Raw genomic sequence first — 17,783 nt, 5'->3', positions numbered from 1 at the left:
GGGGTGGTGGTTGACCACCATACGGGAGTGGGAAGACAGGTCGAAGAAGAGTTTGTCCCTGGAGGTCAGTGGGCCTGTCAGTAGGGGGGAGTGGAGGTGAGGGGGGGCAAGATGGTAAAAGATTTCCATAAGATTTTCTTGGTGTGTCCTTCCTGCTTTGAGAACCTGTCAGACCGGTCGTGCTTGATTGTCTCACGTTTTTAACTGACAAACATGACTCAGCAGCATTCTCGCTTCATGCAGATCATTTAGAACAACACACGAGACTGAGTGGTAATGGACTGTGTTTTGATTCTGGAAACAGCGCAGATGCCTTTGGAATAAATAGTGTAAATACTCGATGAGAGAGGACTTTGAGTTATCATTTTCAGCCGCATTAAAACTGGCAGGAAATCTGTCAAACGTGCTTTATGTTTGTCAACAGGGTTAATTTCTGCTTGTTTCCTCATTGTGCCAGTGCATGCAGACGTCATTGTTTAGTGTTGGAGAGACTGTTTTTTTTTTTTCCTCATGGAACAGTCTAGTGGTTAATACTGATGGCAGGTGGTGATCACAGCACTACAAATCTCAGCCTGTATATTGGAGATTATTTAACTAAATGTAGTATTTATGTATTCTGGAGGCAAAAATCACACAAGTGCAGCTGTAAAAGTTCCAGGTATATTGTGCAGCTCAACGGCCCTGATGGGTTACTATTAAATGAGTAATCAGTAACCTGCAATGTACTGTGTTTTCAGAAAATCCTTTCTAGCCCTGTACACATTTTGATACTGAATATGCCCACTGCCACCCTCACTGAGCTGGATTTCTTCTTCTAAACACCATGTTTTGAAAAAAAAGAGAAGAAAAGCATTGTTTTTCAGTCAGTGCAAAATATAGACTTGCAGCTCTTGGCAGAGTTGCAGAGCTGCAAGAGGCAAGCGGAACAATCCTGAAACAGAAAATAGACGTTTGGTTTGTTATGTTTGTGTTACACACTGCACAGGAACAGTGGAGGACTGTTGCACTGAAGAGGCAGCTGAAAGAAGACCAAATCAAAACCTGTATATATATCCCAAAAGGTACACTATGGAAGGAAAATCACAAGAATCCACCCCTGAAAGAGCAGAGAGAGTAATTTAGTATTGCACTACCCCTACCCTAAGTTGGGTGACTCGCAAGAGACAGCAATTAATCCACAAACTCGATGCAGCAGAAGCAGAAATATTCTGACTTTTAGTCAAGCTCCAAACACACTCTACACTTCCTTTAATGCCCACTCCTAGACCTGAAATACTCACGCCTTTCAAACTCCTTGCCACAGTCTGTGTTGTAAGATTTGTTAAAAATGTGTTGTCACTAAGACCAAGCCAAGAAACCAAGATGAGCACCAAGTTCACCATCAGGAATCTGCCTTTTCATGTAACCCTTAAATTGATAAAACAGCCTCTGGGTTAAGTTAACAAATAGAAAAGTTTAGTGGGTGTATATTATTTAAAATAAGCTCCTGTAATCTCGTAGTTCTTGTAGAAAACCATTCACAGCCATGCTAGCAGCTCTATGAGGCTGCACTCAGGCACAGCAGAGCTTTGAGATTAATGCTAGCATGCTGATGATCAGCAGGTGTAATATTTACCGTGTTGACTATCCTATTTTAGCCTGTTAGCATATTAGCATTTGCTCATTAGCACTAAAAACAAAGTACAGTTTAAGCTGGTGGTGGTGTCATTTGTTTTGCAGGTACGTGGCAATAAACCAAAGCAGTGGATAAACTGAACTTAAAGGCATTGATTTTGTTATTATGTAATTATTTTTGAAAACTTTAAATCAGCAAAAAATTGTACTTCCTGCTGCTGCACTGAAGAGTTTGAAATAAAATCAGCATGATGCAGTTTTCTAAAACTCATCTCGAGACGCCTGTAAGACTGCCTTTTGAAAAAGATGCACCTCTCCATGTTGAGGTACATTTATCTGCCAAGAGAGACTTTCCAGCAGTGTACGCTGACCAGCCCAATTATCTTGGATCAAAGCCAGACAACATGAAGGAGGAAAGTGAGGATAAAAACACTGAGACGTGACTCAGGTCAGGGTTTGTCTGTTGCACAGGAACTGCCTCCAAAGTGAAAGCAAAGTGAATAATGAGCGGAGCCCCCACTTTTCATTTGAACCCTTCGACTCAGTGACTCACCCGCAAAGAAAGACGGCGTATTTATGTTTTTGATTACACTAAGTGTTCATGTATTTACTGATTGCAACATTTTCTGCACTCCACTCTGCAGGATTAGCTTGTGTTTTGCATGTGTGCACATAAACAAACTGCAGCTTTGAAGTGGTTTAATAAGCATTTGAAAATGTGAACCAGTGACCGAGAGCCCAGAGAGATCAGTCCATCTGTGGACAGTCCTATCAGAAGAGAGCTGAAAGGTTTGATGTCGTGAATCTGAATATTGGTCTTTGTGTGATATAAAAACCATGTGATTGTATTTAAAAAAAATAACTGAACTTTTGTTTTCCACAAGTGATATTCAAAATTTACTGTTAATCATTTACACACAAACAATACCCTCCTAGAGCAAATTACCAGCTCACACGCACACTTGGGTTCTTAGTCAGATGTGTGTTTTTTTAAATAAAGGGTGTTAACTTGTTGCAGCACTTAAAACAAACAAACTAGTGAGTAAAATACATTAGCAGATAGTAGCCCAGTATTAAGATCGCTTTTACTGGTGACAGCGCTAACGAAGGACGACCTGACAAGACGTTGTCCTCATCTATATTTGTCCTAACGTTCTCTGGAATTAGGAGAGTGAGGGGCTCTAATGTGGTTCAAAGAAATTTCAGCTTGTTGCTAAGGAACTAGCCATGCGTCTGAGTCAGGGGGACATGGTACTGTGACAGGAGTGAGTCAGTGACACCAAACAGAAACAGTTTCACATCTACTTCACAGTAATACGAAAACCATTAAGGGCCAGCAGCAGGAAAGGTCAAACATTCAATGTGCAAATAATGAGGAAAAGCAAGACTTGAGGCCATCGTAAGGAAAATGGGAGGAAATTATAGCAGGACTATGTATATCTGTAAAAACAATCAGTCGGAAATATAATTAGGTAGGTGTCAGATATAAACACTTTCACGAGTCTTCTACAGTATGTACGGAAAGAAACTTTATTAGATCAAACCCCTGTAGATACTATAACAGCATTTTAGTTTTTGCAACAGCTGAGCAATAAAAAAGACTTACAAAAGATTTTTTTATGGCAACCACCTTACTTATAGACACATCATAAATACCGTAACCAAATTCCAAATCCTAATACACTTTACTTGATAGGATTACAGATTACAACTGACATTCACACCTACACACATTGCATACTTTCTATTTAAAACCAACCTTGAATATAAATAAGTAGTATTCATTAATAAATATTAAGTATTTCATCAATAAGTGGGTGTACTGTTCTCTTTTAGGAAATATTTCATTAGTGATGTCAGTATGTATGTGCCCATGTAAGAAAGACGTTCAGAGGTGCAGAATATAAAAATCTGGATGACGACAACATAAACACTTCATAAGACAAACACAGAAAGTTAAGAATCCGCCCCCCCCAGCAATAACGAAAGTCAAATGTATAAATATGATAGTTCTAAAGTGCATCTGTCAAAGACTTGTCGAATTAAAAGTCATCAGCGGTCCTATTTAAAATAAAATAAAAAAGGCTGACAAAACTAAAAATAGATATGTCTGAACGTGCAGCAGATATATTTAGCAAAAACTACCTACATACATGCACAGGTTTTTTTTGTTTGTTTTGTTTTTAGGCAATGGAAAAAGAACAAGGTAACAGATAAAAAGGATAAACATCTTCACATTGTCAAAAGGTGAAAAGTAGTTCTGTGCCATTTCAGTCTGCGCTCGTTTGTTCACACTTGGCTTTACAGAATATTGGATTTAAATCTGAAGCAAACTTGGCGGATTAAAAAAAGCACACAGTGGTGAATAAGTTCCTTCTTTCTGCTTGAATCTCTACCATTCAGTCCGCTTGACCTGCAGCTCTTCAGGTCGTCCCTTATGAGAGGCGAGGCTCGTCGGGTCTAGATCTTAGGCAGCTTGGGAGCACTGATAAGAGGGTTAGTCTCTTGCAGATATCGCCGTCCGGCACTCTTGTAGTCGTAGGTGCACTCATGTGTCTCTGCGTAGCGATGGGTGGCACAGAAGTTGTGACCACACCTGAAACATTTAAATAAACAGATATTTTGGTACGCATGTATGAAAATAAAGATCTAGAACTATTATTTGTCTCACAAACCCTCCCTTGTCAACCAGCTGCCTGGTTAGGTTGGCCAGGACAGCCTCCATGACATGTGTTGCTCAGGAGACCTCACAGTAAGCAATGAAAAAAAAAAAACATTCAGTTTCTCCATCAGCAAACATCACCTGCTCAGTCATCAGGCTATTCTGCTGATGCAGTCACATGACTCCCTTCTTATTCTCACTCGTCCACAGAAAGGTTTTCTTAAGACTGAAAGCCTACTTTATGTGCTTAAATCGTTGTACCCCTGTGAGTCCATTAGTAAAAGCAGCAACACCATGTCAGACGTCCAATTTATTTCATTTGTGAGCACTAACAGTGAGTAAATTACATTACTCATTTAATCACAGAAGGTTCCCATTTGACAGAACTGGTAGTTAGTCTTTTGAACACAGATGCAAGCTCCCCTTAAAGTGTCTGGTGTTAAGAGATTAGAGTTACATACTGTTGCATCAGCTTCAATGTGTACGCCCTGGACAAGGCCCGAGAGAGGGGAAGTGATCCAGATTGATGTCGTAGGGAGAAACTTTGATAATGTTAATAACTTGTGGCAGAACAAGTAGTGAACAGAGACGTGTTTCCGCTGGAGAGATGGCTGAGAGAAAAAAAATGATGAACTAGGAAAAAGACCACTTTCTACTAAAAGGGGTGCTTCGGGACAAGAATGACAAACAGGGAGAGATTTGATTTAGAGTCGTTGAGTGTGTGTGAGAGAGTGAGTGCAGGTGGAAATGCTGGAGGCACTTATACCTGCACTCGTAGCTGGTGGCCAGGCCGGTCTTCTTGCCACAGAGGAAGCAGTGCTTTGAGCTCTTCTTCTTGGTGCCTGTGGGAGCCTTGACTGGAGGTAGGTGGTACGCTGGAGTGCCTTTGAGTAGAGGAAACAGTTTTTATTCACCTTACAGCCGCCAGAGTGGAATAACTGATTGTGTCAAAGGTTTGCATCAGTGCCAGGGATTAATCTACAAACAGTTCAATCATGTAGCTTGGCTCTCTGGTAAATTATGCCATTTGTACTTCTGGTGTCTGTAAACAGCACAGCTGGAGATTTTAGGAACATCCCACATCCTTTTCTACTTTCTGACAAAGTCTTTTGCTTTAATTTGCACTTATTTAACATTTAACAGGCTTCAAATTTGCGCAAGCTAGACCCATCCCTGTAATCATTAAGCCATAAAAGGTTAGAGCAACACAGAACTGCGCAAGGGAGGAAAATTGCACTTCTCTATTCAGTACTTTCAGCCACGTTGTACGTCTGACCAAAACCCAGCAGTGATGTCAAAGCAGCCGTTTTCACCAGCTGTCAAAAGGCAAAACACCTGCTGTGAAATCACACACTGGAGTGTGGCCAGTAATGCAATATGCTTTTAAATCTCACTGAACATGTCTGAAAAACTGTCAGTCTTCACTATTTTACTTAGTTTTGTCTAACTTTCTATTTTAATGCTATTTCGTTGAGGACAAAGAGAGTGTTTTCATATGACGCCTTGTATCTGCTTGATGTTTGTCACTTGATACCCACAGGAAAAAAACTGCCAGAAAATAATCCCTTAAAAACAGTGTTCAAACACATTCATGTTGTTTTATCGAGGGCTTCTTTGCCAGTCCTGACAATTCATTTCAAGTTTGGTGTATATTTTTTAACAATAGTAGGTAATTACCTAGATGTAAACAGCAGTACATCTGTGACACTGCTATTACTGAAATAGTGTAGACAGTCAATCATGTTCAACCCTGATTCTCAAAAAGCTGGGAGGCTGTGTAAAACATATGAAACAGAAAGTGACAGTTTCTTTTCTTTCCTTTTTGAGGTATACTTCTTGAAAACAGTACAAAGACAATATATTTAATGTTGCACCTCACCAACTTACTTGATTTTTTCTTTTTTTTAAATTTTATTTTGAGTTTGATGCCATCAACATGTTTCATACTGGGACAGGAGCAACAACAGACTGGGAAAGTTGTTGAATGCTCCAAAAACACCTGTTTGGATCATTCTGCAGGTAAACAGGCTCATTGGTAACAGGTGACAGCATCATGATTGGGTATGAAAGGAGCATCCTGGAAAGACTCAGTCGCTCACAAGCAGGGATGTAGCGAGGTTCACCGCTGTGTGAACACATGATTGTATGAAGGATGTTGCTGCATGGGCTCAGGAACACTTTGTTGTCAGTAAACACAGTTCTTTTCAAAATGGTTGCATTCAGTTTTTATTTGCGTTTCAGGGCTGCCATTTGAACCGTTCCCCTGGTGTAATATCTCAGAAAATGAAGTGTTCATTTCCCAAGTCAGGGAACACCGGTTTATGTCAGCTTGTCCCCCTGATAATCATGTCTGAGGAAGCATGCAGCTCGGCTGGCTTTTTGAGCCGTGGGGTTTCAGAAACGTACAGATAAAACTGACAGCTCTGTGATGAAGCAAGCTGTCAAGCAGCTGGGCGTAGGATTGGATTTTTATGTGTCTTGTGTACTTGAATCTGCTACCGTCAGACATACAGTGGGTTCAAACATATACACTCAAGCACAATTTCCACATTTCCTTATGTAATAGACCCAACTTGAATTTGATTAGATTTAATTATGGGCTGTCCCAGTTTCTTTGCTTCCAATCCTAATCTGACTCATTAATGCAGAGGATCTGATGTGTAGTACATTTTCTGTGCACACAGCAGGACTGTAGACACAAAGATATTTTTTTTTCTTACTTAAAGTATCTCAGCTTGTTTCAGTGTTGATATTTTCATTGAAACCGCAGACTGTTTTTGTTTGTGCTGCTCTACATTCAAGTCACTGATGACAGCGGAAAAGCTTTTAATATTTTCATGGAGCACAATGAAAGCTGGCGTAGCTGGAGCACAATGACTTTCTATGAACAATAGATCTGCTTTACAGACCAATTAAAATATGGTTTATTTTACAGGTCTATACTTTCCAAATAATTTCCAAGGAAGCTTCCTTGAAAGAACTTCAGTTATAAACTGTTTGTGCTGGAAGCACTAGAAGAAGTACTTGTAGGAAAAATTTTCTTTGAATTAGCTCCATTTAAAACCAAGTAAATATTCATTCATCATATCTTTATTATTGGAAACTTCATTCATCTGAACACTGCCTCTATTTTCCCTGCAATTACTACCAAATTACATAGTTCCGTCCAGGAAACCTCTGGCAAACTATTAGTTAATTACAGACTTGTAAAATAAAGATTACCAACAGGCTGGTAACTGACCCGTGCATCCATACAGTAAAACATGGAGGCAGAGCATCATGCTACGAGGATCAGTCTGAAGTGGAATATGTCCAGAGTGAGGAAACCATGAATGTCGAATATAGACAGATGCACATGCAATATTACAATGGAGGAATGACTCACTTTTCAGCACAGTACAATCAGGAGAATTACAAGAGTGGATTTAAGTCCAACTGTCCTTGAACGACCTGTTCAGAATCCAAACTTTCTAGTTGCCATATATTCTTATAGCTCTTGAGGGCATCTATGTGGAAGATAGAGAGGTAACCCCAACGGGACCAAAAGCTGTATTTACTGCCATGGCTGTCTCTAAAACATTCTGCATAAAATATGTAAATGAGAAAATTCAGACTTCATTCTTAATAAACAAACCCCATGAGTACAATTAGGATTAAAAAATACAATCGTGCTTGAGGAGTAAATTAATCTTTTTTGAATAACTTGTTGAAGTGTGAACACCAGAGTCAGCATACTTAGCGTCTCTGTTAGATGGAATTTATTTTGGAAGTCCACTCAATACATTTTTCCTACTTATTCTATTTATGTCTTTCACATCTCGGTGTGGAAATGCAGTTGAAAGTAGAGTCGCTAGTGTGGCTGTTCAATGCTGCTTGGACTCTTTCACAACCACCAATAAAATCTCAGCTTGTGGGAAACACTGAAACTGATGAATAAATGCCCAGTAATAGAGTAAAATGAAGAACCTTGACTCACTACTTGGTGGATTGATCCATGCATATCTATCTGTATTCTCTGTGAATAATGTAAGCATATCAATGTCCGTCATAAATAAGTGAGTATGCTTGTGTGTAGGCCTGGCGCCTCCTGTTGTGTGTGCTGCTTCTGCAGTTGTAGCAATAATGAATATTTAAAACCCTTGAGGAGCTTTGTTGTAGCGCTCAACATGCACTGAAGGCTTTCACATTACAATCCTCTCTATATGTGACTGCAGCTTTCAAGAACTGCATCTTAGTTCACAACAGTGTATTTGTGATGTGTGCCCTCCGGTACGTCTAACAGCATTTTGAAAATACAACACGCGGCTGTAAATGCAGAAGGTTCTTTATATGCTCGTGCTTTATGAAAACATAAAAGGTGTTTGTGCGTCTCCCTTACCAATTCTCCCGAATGAAGTCATGACTCCCCCCGCTGACGCAAGACTGTTGGTGGCCTGAGAAAACAACAGCAACGTGAAATATAATATTTAGAGCAAATCATTAATACTACTGCAATGCAATGGCTTGAGAAAAATCTGAATAAATAAAAAATGTGTTGGAAAAGAGCTGAAAGTAACCACGATCACTGGTGAGGTAATATTTATGCTGCAAACATGATACATTTTAATATATCAAAAATAAAGCGGAAAATTTAATTTCACTGTATGTACTATTTCACATACGGGTTAATGCCTGATGAAAACTAACTACAGCATTTTAGTAGTCTTTCAAAGGAGAAGCAACATGTGGGTGTGCTTTATTCTTTTATCATTACATTGAGTGCTTTGCTCTGCGGCTGGGAGATACCGTTATCACCACGTCTCGACATCCTGACAGACAATTCTGTTATCTAAATGACTGTACAGTTAGATCTTAGTGAAATTTGTCACAACATGACATCTCAAATATTTGACAATGCAATGTCTGCAGTTTTTGATCCTGTGATTTTGGTCTATGAAAAATATAAAGTAATTCAAATCAATGTGATGAAACTAATTGTGATCTTATGTGATTTTGGAAACTTCTATGATTGTGTATCAAATGCTGTAATGCTGTCACAATCATTGCAAAAAGAATTTCATATCAACCACCTCGACTTTACTTTTAAACATCTGCTACTTTTGTGGTTTGGCATAAACATGGACTTGTGTCAATCATTAATACTCACATTTAAGTGAGAGCAATTTTCCCAAATCATTGTTGGAAGACTAATACCAATATTTCAAAGCAAACAAATTGAGCATTAAAAACAATTTCAGAGATCCAATCTTAGCAGCAAACACTGACACCTATCTGTGCTCACCATGTAAGAGGCTGCTGCCCGGTGCAACGGTGACATTTGTCTGATGAGATCATCCTGAAGGAGCCCGTTAGCTGGGATGGATGGCAGCCTGGAGCCAAGGCTGCCCTGTCCTGAGGCAGTGGCAGGAGGTAATGCCAGTGCAAGTCCCAGACTCTCTCCAAGGCAGTCCCTGCTGTTGCCACTGTTGGGAGCCCTTGTAGACAGAGAAGCCGTGAGTTCAGAGTTATTCAGGGATCCCAGTGGCTCCTTACAGGCTTGGTTGGCCATCTTAGTGATGCCTCTTGCTTCACTCTTGGAAATAAGCTCTGGCCTCTTGCCAGGTGACTCCACTTTAACACCACGAAGGCGTGGCGGATGGATTGTGGTGGAGGGGTGTAGAGATGTGTCGCCTGGCTTCACTTGTGCTGAGGATTGTGCTTGAAGTTGGGGCTGTAAACAGGAGACAGAGGAATCAAAAGGCTGAGGCAGCGGTCTGGTACAAGTAGATGGTGAGGAGCAGGTGGGTAACGGAGAGGGAGGGTTGATGTGAAACGATGTGCCAAGCTGCGTCCTATCAGCTCTGCTGGTGAGAGTATCGTTTGTCCCAAGTGTCCAGGTGTTGAGAGGGGAAGGGGAGAGTGGCAGCTGGTGCTGAGCCCCAACCTCGAAGGACCGACGACCTCCCTCTGGCTGGGTGGACACATCCAGACTCAGAGGGTCTGACAGTTCCCCAAATGGTGCTCCAGGTTGTGTTGGCACCACGAGTCCAGCAGCTTCCTCTAACAAACCAAGCCCGACCACCTCTGCCACAGGCTCAGCTGGGTCAAAGTTGGCTTCAGGTGGCCCCCTGATACACAGTGGAGGGAGCTGAGGGTACACACAGTCCCTCATCAACCTGGTGCTGCCAATGTCTAACCGGGACACTTTGGGAGGGGGGCGGATCTTTGCAAATGGTGGGGATGTCTCCCATGGCTCCTCCTCCTGAAGCATATAACAAGAAGGTGAGGAGAAAGAGGGAGGGGGTCGTCTAGGAATGGACAAGTGGGTAGATGTTGTAGCAGCGGAGGGCGAGGAGGGGTCCCCAGGTTTATGGTCTGCAATTGGAGGTAGTTGTGCATTAGACCGCCAAGGCTGGTTGACCTGGGGGAGCGACCGAAAGATGCGATGATGGTGTCGTGTGCTGGAAGGTCCTAGAGAGCTACTGAAGTGATGTGCGCTGACGGGAGGCCGTTGTTTTACCTTTGCTGACTTCTTCGGCTGGAGGACAGAGACAATAAGATTATACGACAGACCCCCCAACTGTACTGCAGATTTTTAGTATTTTCCCCCATACTGTAAAATTATAAAATCATAGGTTAATCTTATCACTTGATTCAAACTGTTTACAGAAGTTTATTATGAGCTCGAAAAACAATATAGAGTCAACAGTTTAATGTAATGAAAAGCTGAATCGTCTGACAAACATGCAAATTAGGAGTGCAGTGAAGTACATTTGCAGTATGCAAAATGGTTGCTGGCTACCATTTTAATCTATGATTATGATTAGCAGGTTTCTATGTGATGATAATACGAGACATAATTTGGTTTAATCATTTTACAGATAAAAAATACAGCTATAAAGAATCTGCTTGAATAACACCTTTTACATGAAGGGCATACTGCCTGTTTTTAATAGCATATGTACATGTATAAAAAAAAGGTGCAAAGGCCACATTTGCAATGTAAATCTTTTGTAGGTTTTCAATGAGCCCAGTAGCTTCCAACCTTCTTGTTGAGGTTCATGTCCTCCATCTTGGCTTTGAGTAGCTTCATTTTGTTCATGGTGATTGAGTTCTCAAGGCTCTGCTGTGCAGCTGCAGAACTCTCTCCATCCTCCTCCTCCTCTGCACACACATTGTACACAGAGCCACCGCTGAAAAATATGAGAGGCAAAAACACTTCCTTTTACTAGTCCACCAACTACCACTGAATAATCACTGTCAAGTACTAAACTCTGCACTGGCTGTACAATAATAATTATACTTTATCAATTAATGCGTGTTCCTCATTTGCACCTTTTTTTCCTTGCACCATTGTCAATACTCAGAACCATATGCAATAATCTCTGTTTACATTTCTGATATTTCTGTTACTGTGGGTTTAATGATGACTAATGCAAGCAAACCCATTTCCTGTTATATGCATACTATCTGTATCTGGACAGAGAAAACAGAATAATATAATAATTGTGCATAAAAACAACAGACATTCAGAAAATATCCCGACCTCAGAGATTCAGACAGCGGGGTCAGGGTGCCATCTCCCCTGTCGACCACTCTGAAAAAGTTTAGCTGGTCACCCTCACGATACACCACAAATGTGACCTGTTTATTGGACAGGCTTTTCTCCCAGCCCTCCTCCTTTGTGTTCTCCATCAGGTCAGCCACCTCTTTGATAGGATCCTCCATGGTTACTGACAAAAGAATAGAGGGCATCTGTGATTTAGCTGCATCTTTTATAGCCAAATGTATTGGGGAATTTACTTTTTTTAATTATTACTATACATCCTAAAGCTGCAGATGCCCAGTTATTATGTGAGTGTGCAGTTCACTGGCCTCTTCCTTACCTCTCCTGGTGTTAATAGGGCCTCCCCTCATTGCTAAGACCAGTTTCAAAGTGCAGCCCTCTGAAATGCTGTAAACACAAACAGAGTGATTATGAGAACAGCACAATAAGTGAACAGTGTTGTAACTCATTCCCCTGTGCATGTAATTCTAATGGGAGAGAAGGAAATAACAGTAAGTAACATATTTACATTTGGGGTAAAATGCTTTACTTCTGAGGCAGATGGGAGAGGCTCTGTTCTAAAGTAAATAACACTTCAAGGATCAGGATGATTTCCAGATGAACTTAAGTGTACAACTGGGAATTCCAATGGAACATTTGTTTCAAATGAGCAGATGTTTCACTGCCTACTCTACCCCTCTGCTTCTAAAACTTCAAAAGCATGCTGCAGTGTGATGCGCAAGCCTAGCAAGACTACACCAGAGGCTGTTCATGTGGAAAATTAAGTGACAAGCATTCATAACAATAACCACCATCTGTAGCCAGCAGAGCACTGGAGGGTGAGGTCTGCATCTCATAAACTGAAAAGAGTCAAGGGGCAAGCTCCCTCAACATGACCAGTATGTCATTTGTCTCATCCAGCTCTACATCTTTGGCCAATTTACAACACCTTGAACTGAATTAAGACTGAGTCACCATCACAACAAAAAGTCTTTTAAACCAAATGATTCTAAATGTATACAGCGTGTTTTCAAACATTTTGCTAGTAATTGCTCTAACAAGCCTTGTTGAGTGTGATTTTTGCCTCGGTGTCAGTGCCCTGAAAAACAAAAAGGGTTGGGAGGAATAGATTTACCCATAGTCATGCAGACAATGTTCATCATCCAGCTCCAGATTGTTCCAGATAAGGTGTTGCTGGGCAACCGGGATACCTTTAGAGATAGTCAGACAAAAGGTAGGAGAGAAAACAACCAAAGTTGACAAGAACCTGTTCATTTTTCAAAGACTAAGTTCATTAATCTGACGGACAGGCAAGGTGGGAAAGCTACCAACGGAAGCATCTATACACCACCGAATATGATTCATGTCTGCCCCCTAAAGACAGAACTATGTTATTGCTGAAAAGGGGAATATCATAGAGCAGAAGCATTGTCAACTAAAATAATGCTAATTTATCTGATGTGCTACACTGCTACCTAACCATAAAGTCATCTTATTTTACAGCTAAAACGGTGAAATGTAAGAGGTTGGTTGGACTACGTCAACATTGTACTGAATATTATTGAAAATGAGACCAAAATAATAAGACTCCTGTTGAGGAATGACAGCCTAATGAATACAAAGGCTCTCTAGAGTTACTCCTTGGAATGAGATGGAGTGTATGTGTAGTCAGGAAGCTCTCTGAGCCCACAATGAGTGAACTCGCTGACCCGGCGCTGGAGGTGAGCCAGTGTTAGTGAGTGAGCAGTGGTCCTTTCATTGCAGAGTGGTATGCTCCATCACAAACACACAGGCTTGGCTGACACACCTACTCACACACAGAGCACAGAGGGGCCTTTCTGACCAAAACTGAAAACAGCAGAAAGGAATGTAGATACGGAAGGTCATCTACAAAAAAAAAGTCAAGTTTGAATAAACACATATTTCATTCAAATGAATTCCTAAACAATCGACATAGCCTGCTACACTAAACTACACTGCAGAATTGATTCTGCTGTGCTCAATTGTGGTGCCTCTGCTACCTCACGAGCCAACAGGTGAGTCAACAGACTTGTTGTGGTAATGATATAATAAAGCAGTTGCATTTCACAAACCTGATTCCAAAAAAGTTGGGCTGCTGTGTAAAATGTAAGTAAAAATAGAATACAATAATTTGCAAATGAACTCTGTTTACTGACAATGGTTTTACAGAATGTTGCCTACGGAGTAATATTCTTTATATTGTATTTGACAAAGTGGTGAACCTCACTCCATCCTTCCTTGTGAACAACTGAGCCTTTCAAGGATGCCCCTTTCCTACCAAATCGGGACACTATCACCTGTCACCAACAAACCTGTTTCCTGTGGAATGTTTCAAACCAAAGTTGTTTTGTTTTAAAGCATTGTACCACTTTTCCCTTTCCCTACTTGTTTGAAAGGTGTTGCTACATCAAATTCAGAATAAGTAGATATTTACAAAAATCAATTAAGCTAACGAGGTAAAATACAAAAATATATTGTCTTTAATATGTTGTTCTTCTGTTTTCAATTGGTATATGTCAAAAAGGTTGAGCAAGTTATCACATTCGGTTTTATTTAAGTTTTACACAGTGTACCAACTTTTTTGGAATCAGGGTTACATGTCAACCAACAGCCTGACCTTTTTTGCACAATTTTGCACACTGAATCCAAACTGCCTTCACGCATTACTGCTAAAATGGCTTGATGTGATTCAGCACGGCTCCCAACATTCCTCCAGCTTATATAGACGAACTGAATAATATCTACGCATTCAATGGGTGAAAGTGACATTATATGAACAGCCACAGCTAGGGCACAAGGCATGGCCTGTAGTGCTTATACACTGATTTTTAAAGGAGGATTATAATAGATTGAATATTTTATTTTTGAAACTAGTTAGAATTTCAAACAAGACAAAAGCCCTACTCAACATTGGTGTATCAAGGTGTTTAGTGACAAGATCTAAGGAATCTAACTTTGAGCATAACCATGACTTTTCAACCTAATCCTATTTTATAAGAGTTGAACAAAACCGACTCCACAGAGCAGGTATGTACAGAACAGCACAGCTCAGGAGACTGAAAAGACCACACAAAGTGGTCAAACAAATGACAGGATATGTGGTATATCTGTAATGTTTATGTTCTCAAGTCAAGTTAAATCATTGATGAAGCTTTCTGGCTCAATCAGTGCAATATCCTGACTGATAAAGTGTGGTCACTATTCTCTAACGGCAGACTAAAACATGCAAAGTGCACATCAGTGAGTTTTGTACCTTCCAGCCTCTGGATCTTTGCCTTGACTGAAATGACAGCCTCAAAGGGCAACACGCGCAGCTCAAAACAGGTCCCTGTCAGGGTCTCTATGAAGAGCTCCATAGTGTCATAGAAAGGGAGCTTATAGTGAAAAGCTCCCACACTGTCGTCATTAAAGAAGGGTGGCTCCTTCCTGTCGGTCATCTTGGCTGGTTAGGAGAGAGATTTTAGGGTGAGATGGTTAAATCGGAGGGCTGGCCCAAGATGAGGGAGAGAGGGACAGGCACTGCTTGCTGGCTCCACGACCGTCACACATCATGCAGGATGACCACCACTGTAAGCAGAAACAAAAACACAACATGATTATAGTAACCTTTTAGAATTTGTGATCATCTATACTCTGAGATATAACACTTGCAAGTCAGCTCAGCATTCACTAAGCATTCAAAAGCTAACCTTTGAGAACAAGTAATTTCCAATTGTCCGTGAATGCAACATTTTTACAGTCTTTTAATCACTCAATGTATTCAACTACATTTTTGTGCATACTTTTGAAAGGCAAACAAAATCTTATTAGGTTGGCCACACAAGCACTATATATAGGAGACACTTTATGACTGTGGGGGATATTCACATAATAGATAACACAACAACTGAGTTATGCGCCTGATGAAGTAGCTTTTGTCGGTTACACAAACAGGATGGACCAGTTATAACAGACAAAACTATAAAAACTATGCTCATGCATGGAATAAAAAAACGTCCGGACGATCTTGGAGCATGTTTTAGATTGAGGTGTCAGCAACAGACATGTGCAACCCTCTCATAAAACATTCAGCGCAGTATTTATGGCCAGGGCCAAAATTCAAGAAGATCAAGTATGTTATATAAGCCCATCAGTTGTATGAGGTGTCCTGTGCCTGACCACAACCTTTGACAGATTACCTCTGGTGTCACTTTACTCACCAACATTGCATAATATACAAATGAATCAGAGGCAGGCTAGGCCAATCATGCTTTATCTATTCTGAAAAAGGAAGTCAAGATTAATTCAACATCAGAAATAATGTTATGTCGTATAACCCAGCATACTTTTATCACTTAAAAGCCAAAAGAACAGAAAAATATACATTACAGGTTCTTCTCTGCAAACCATTACACAATTTCTCATTTGGGATTGATGAAATTAATAGATAGCTATTGTATATCATCTCGTCCCAACGTGTGTTGTGAATTACATTTGTCCAGAAGATGCTCCAGGGCACTTGTAACTTAACAGACGTAACCATTTAAAATGAGATCTCCCACTTTAGTAGAGCTTGACAGAAGCTCACGTATAACCTCTCCTGTCCACCGTTGAGGTTTAAATACAGAAGATGAACTGTCTCGCTGATTGCTGGCTCTATAGTGTTAGTATGCGAGGCCTGGTGTGTAACGTTACCCACTCAAGAGATTTAAGGGCTGTCACAATAGGCCATTCTCTAAAGAAAACGGATAGATGGTCAAGTTACAGGCGACACAATGTGCAGATTGCCTCTAGCTAGCGTTACATTTAACCCTATATAAAACTTGTTGACCGCGCCACCACAGCAGAAGCCACAGGCCAGGTCGGCAAGGTTAGCTAGCTGCTGACAACAGAGATGAATGGAGTTGGGAATCGTCTCAGTAAAACCCCAGCGGCTAACATTAGCAGAGAAAGGTCACACAAGCTGTCTTTATATCACCCAGTGTTCGCAATGCAGATTATAGCCTTGGTAAATATTAGTATTTTATTGTTAAAACCTTACCAGTATCTTCTGCAATGATACGGTAGTGAAGCCCGTCTAACCGACGCTGCTAACATTAGCTTCCGTTGCCATGTTAGCCAACAACTCAAACAATGGCCACTTTCTCCGCGGATGGCTAGCAAGCTGCTAAGCTACATTCATCGGCTTCAGTCCTGTCCCGTCCGGTGTAACTGCCGAGGGTGACGTTATGTTCAAAACTAAGCAGCATTTCATTACGTTTAACCCTAGAAAGTACACAAGGAGTAAAGTAGACTGTCGTCCGTTGTCGGTCGCCGTGGTACCCTTGTTGGCGACATCATCACACCTGTCAAATACGGCTGAACAACACCTTTGTGACTTCAGTTGACTGATAGGCAAAGAAGCCAATAAGCGTTACAGATGGTGAGGTGGGCGGGACAACAATTGGTGTCTGGGTTAAGAACAGTCACTTTCACATCCTCCTGGTCCCAAATTTTCTGTATAATAAATATAATAGTACAGAATTCGTTAAATCTGTAATGATCAGAGACGTAAAAATACATGGAATGGTAGAAATCGAAGTACCTAATCAGATTGCATGACACTCTGGGATGCGAGCGATTGATTGATTGATTGATTTTGGAGAGCGTCGTCTTCATCTTTTGAAGAAATGAATAGTGAATGTAAAAACACTTAAAATAACCACATTAAAAACATGTCTTACAATGGAGTTGAACAGTTTCTAATGTGATAACATGCAGTCAAAATTTTACCTTACAAATATGTAAACAAAATTGTTTAGCCCTATGTCAGTAACATGGTCCCAGTCCTATATGTGGGTAAAAAAGGCTTTTAATGCCATGCTCAAGGCACAAAAAGAAGCCAGGTCTTCACCCTGAGTTTCTGGAGCTTTTACTGAGGTACAACTGTGGAAAAGGTTATAAAATTTCTTGCAGACAGGTGGGTTCTCTTTAAACGCTAAT

At 40.7% G+C, this 17,783-nt stretch overlaps 1 protein-coding gene and 1 long non-coding RNA gene across 3 annotated transcripts in view; one reads left to right on the top strand and one right to left on the bottom strand.

Annotated features, from left to right (window-relative positions):
- LOC121613709 overlaps window positions 1-17,783 on the top strand; it is a 30,539-nt gene that overhangs the window by 4,461 nt on the left and 8,295 nt on the right. The gene's annotated exons all lie outside the window — the stretch shown is intronic.
- zfand4 (zinc finger, AN1-type domain 4) lies at window positions 3,122-17,159 on the bottom strand. 2 transcript variants are annotated; one of them, XM_041947301.1, is made up of 11 exons: window positions 16,843-17,159; window positions 15,076-15,389; window positions 12,937-13,012; window positions 12,142-12,209; window positions 11,802-11,988; window positions 11,301-11,448; window positions 10,776-10,793; window positions 9,558-10,676; window positions 8,655-8,709; window positions 5,043-5,160; window positions 3,122-4,210 (listed from the first exon to the last, which is right to left on the bottom strand). In XM_041947301.1, exons 2-11 carry the CDS (start codon window positions 15,257-15,259, stop codon window positions 4,075-4,077), a joined length of 2,109 nt encoding a protein of 702 aa, XP_041803235.1. In that variant the 5' UTR covers window positions 15,260-15,389; window positions 16,843-17,159; the 3' UTR covers window positions 3,122-4,074. The 2 variants fall into 2 exon arrangements, with proteins under 2 accessions (XP_041803235.1, XP_041803234.1); XM_041947300.1 differs by having other exon boundaries at window positions 9,558-10,793.

The sequence above is a fragment of the Chelmon rostratus genome, chromosome 11 (genome assembly GCF_017976325.1).
Source record: "Chelmon rostratus isolate fCheRos1 chromosome 11, fCheRos1.pri, whole genome shotgun sequence".
Taxonomy (NCBI): Eukaryota; Metazoa; Chordata; class Actinopteri; order Chaetodontiformes; family Chaetodontidae; genus Chelmon; species Chelmon rostratus.
This window is presented reverse-complemented; position numbering and strand designations above follow the sequence as displayed.

Bases quoted from the DNA above. Each gene is read 5' to 3' on its own strand.
- zfand4 (XM_041947300.1), bottom strand. From the start codon at position 15,259: ATGACCGACAGGAAGGAGCCACCCTTCTTTAATGACGACAGTGTGGGA. The intron at 12,210-12,936 runs GTAAATCTATTC...TTGTGTTTACAG, and splicing joins CATTGTCTGCATGACTATGG to CATTTCAGAGGGCTGCACTT. The intron at 8,710-9,557 runs GTGAGCACAGAT...TTGTTTTCTCAG, and splicing joins GGGCAGCAGCCTCTTACATG to GCCACCAACAGTCTTGCGTC.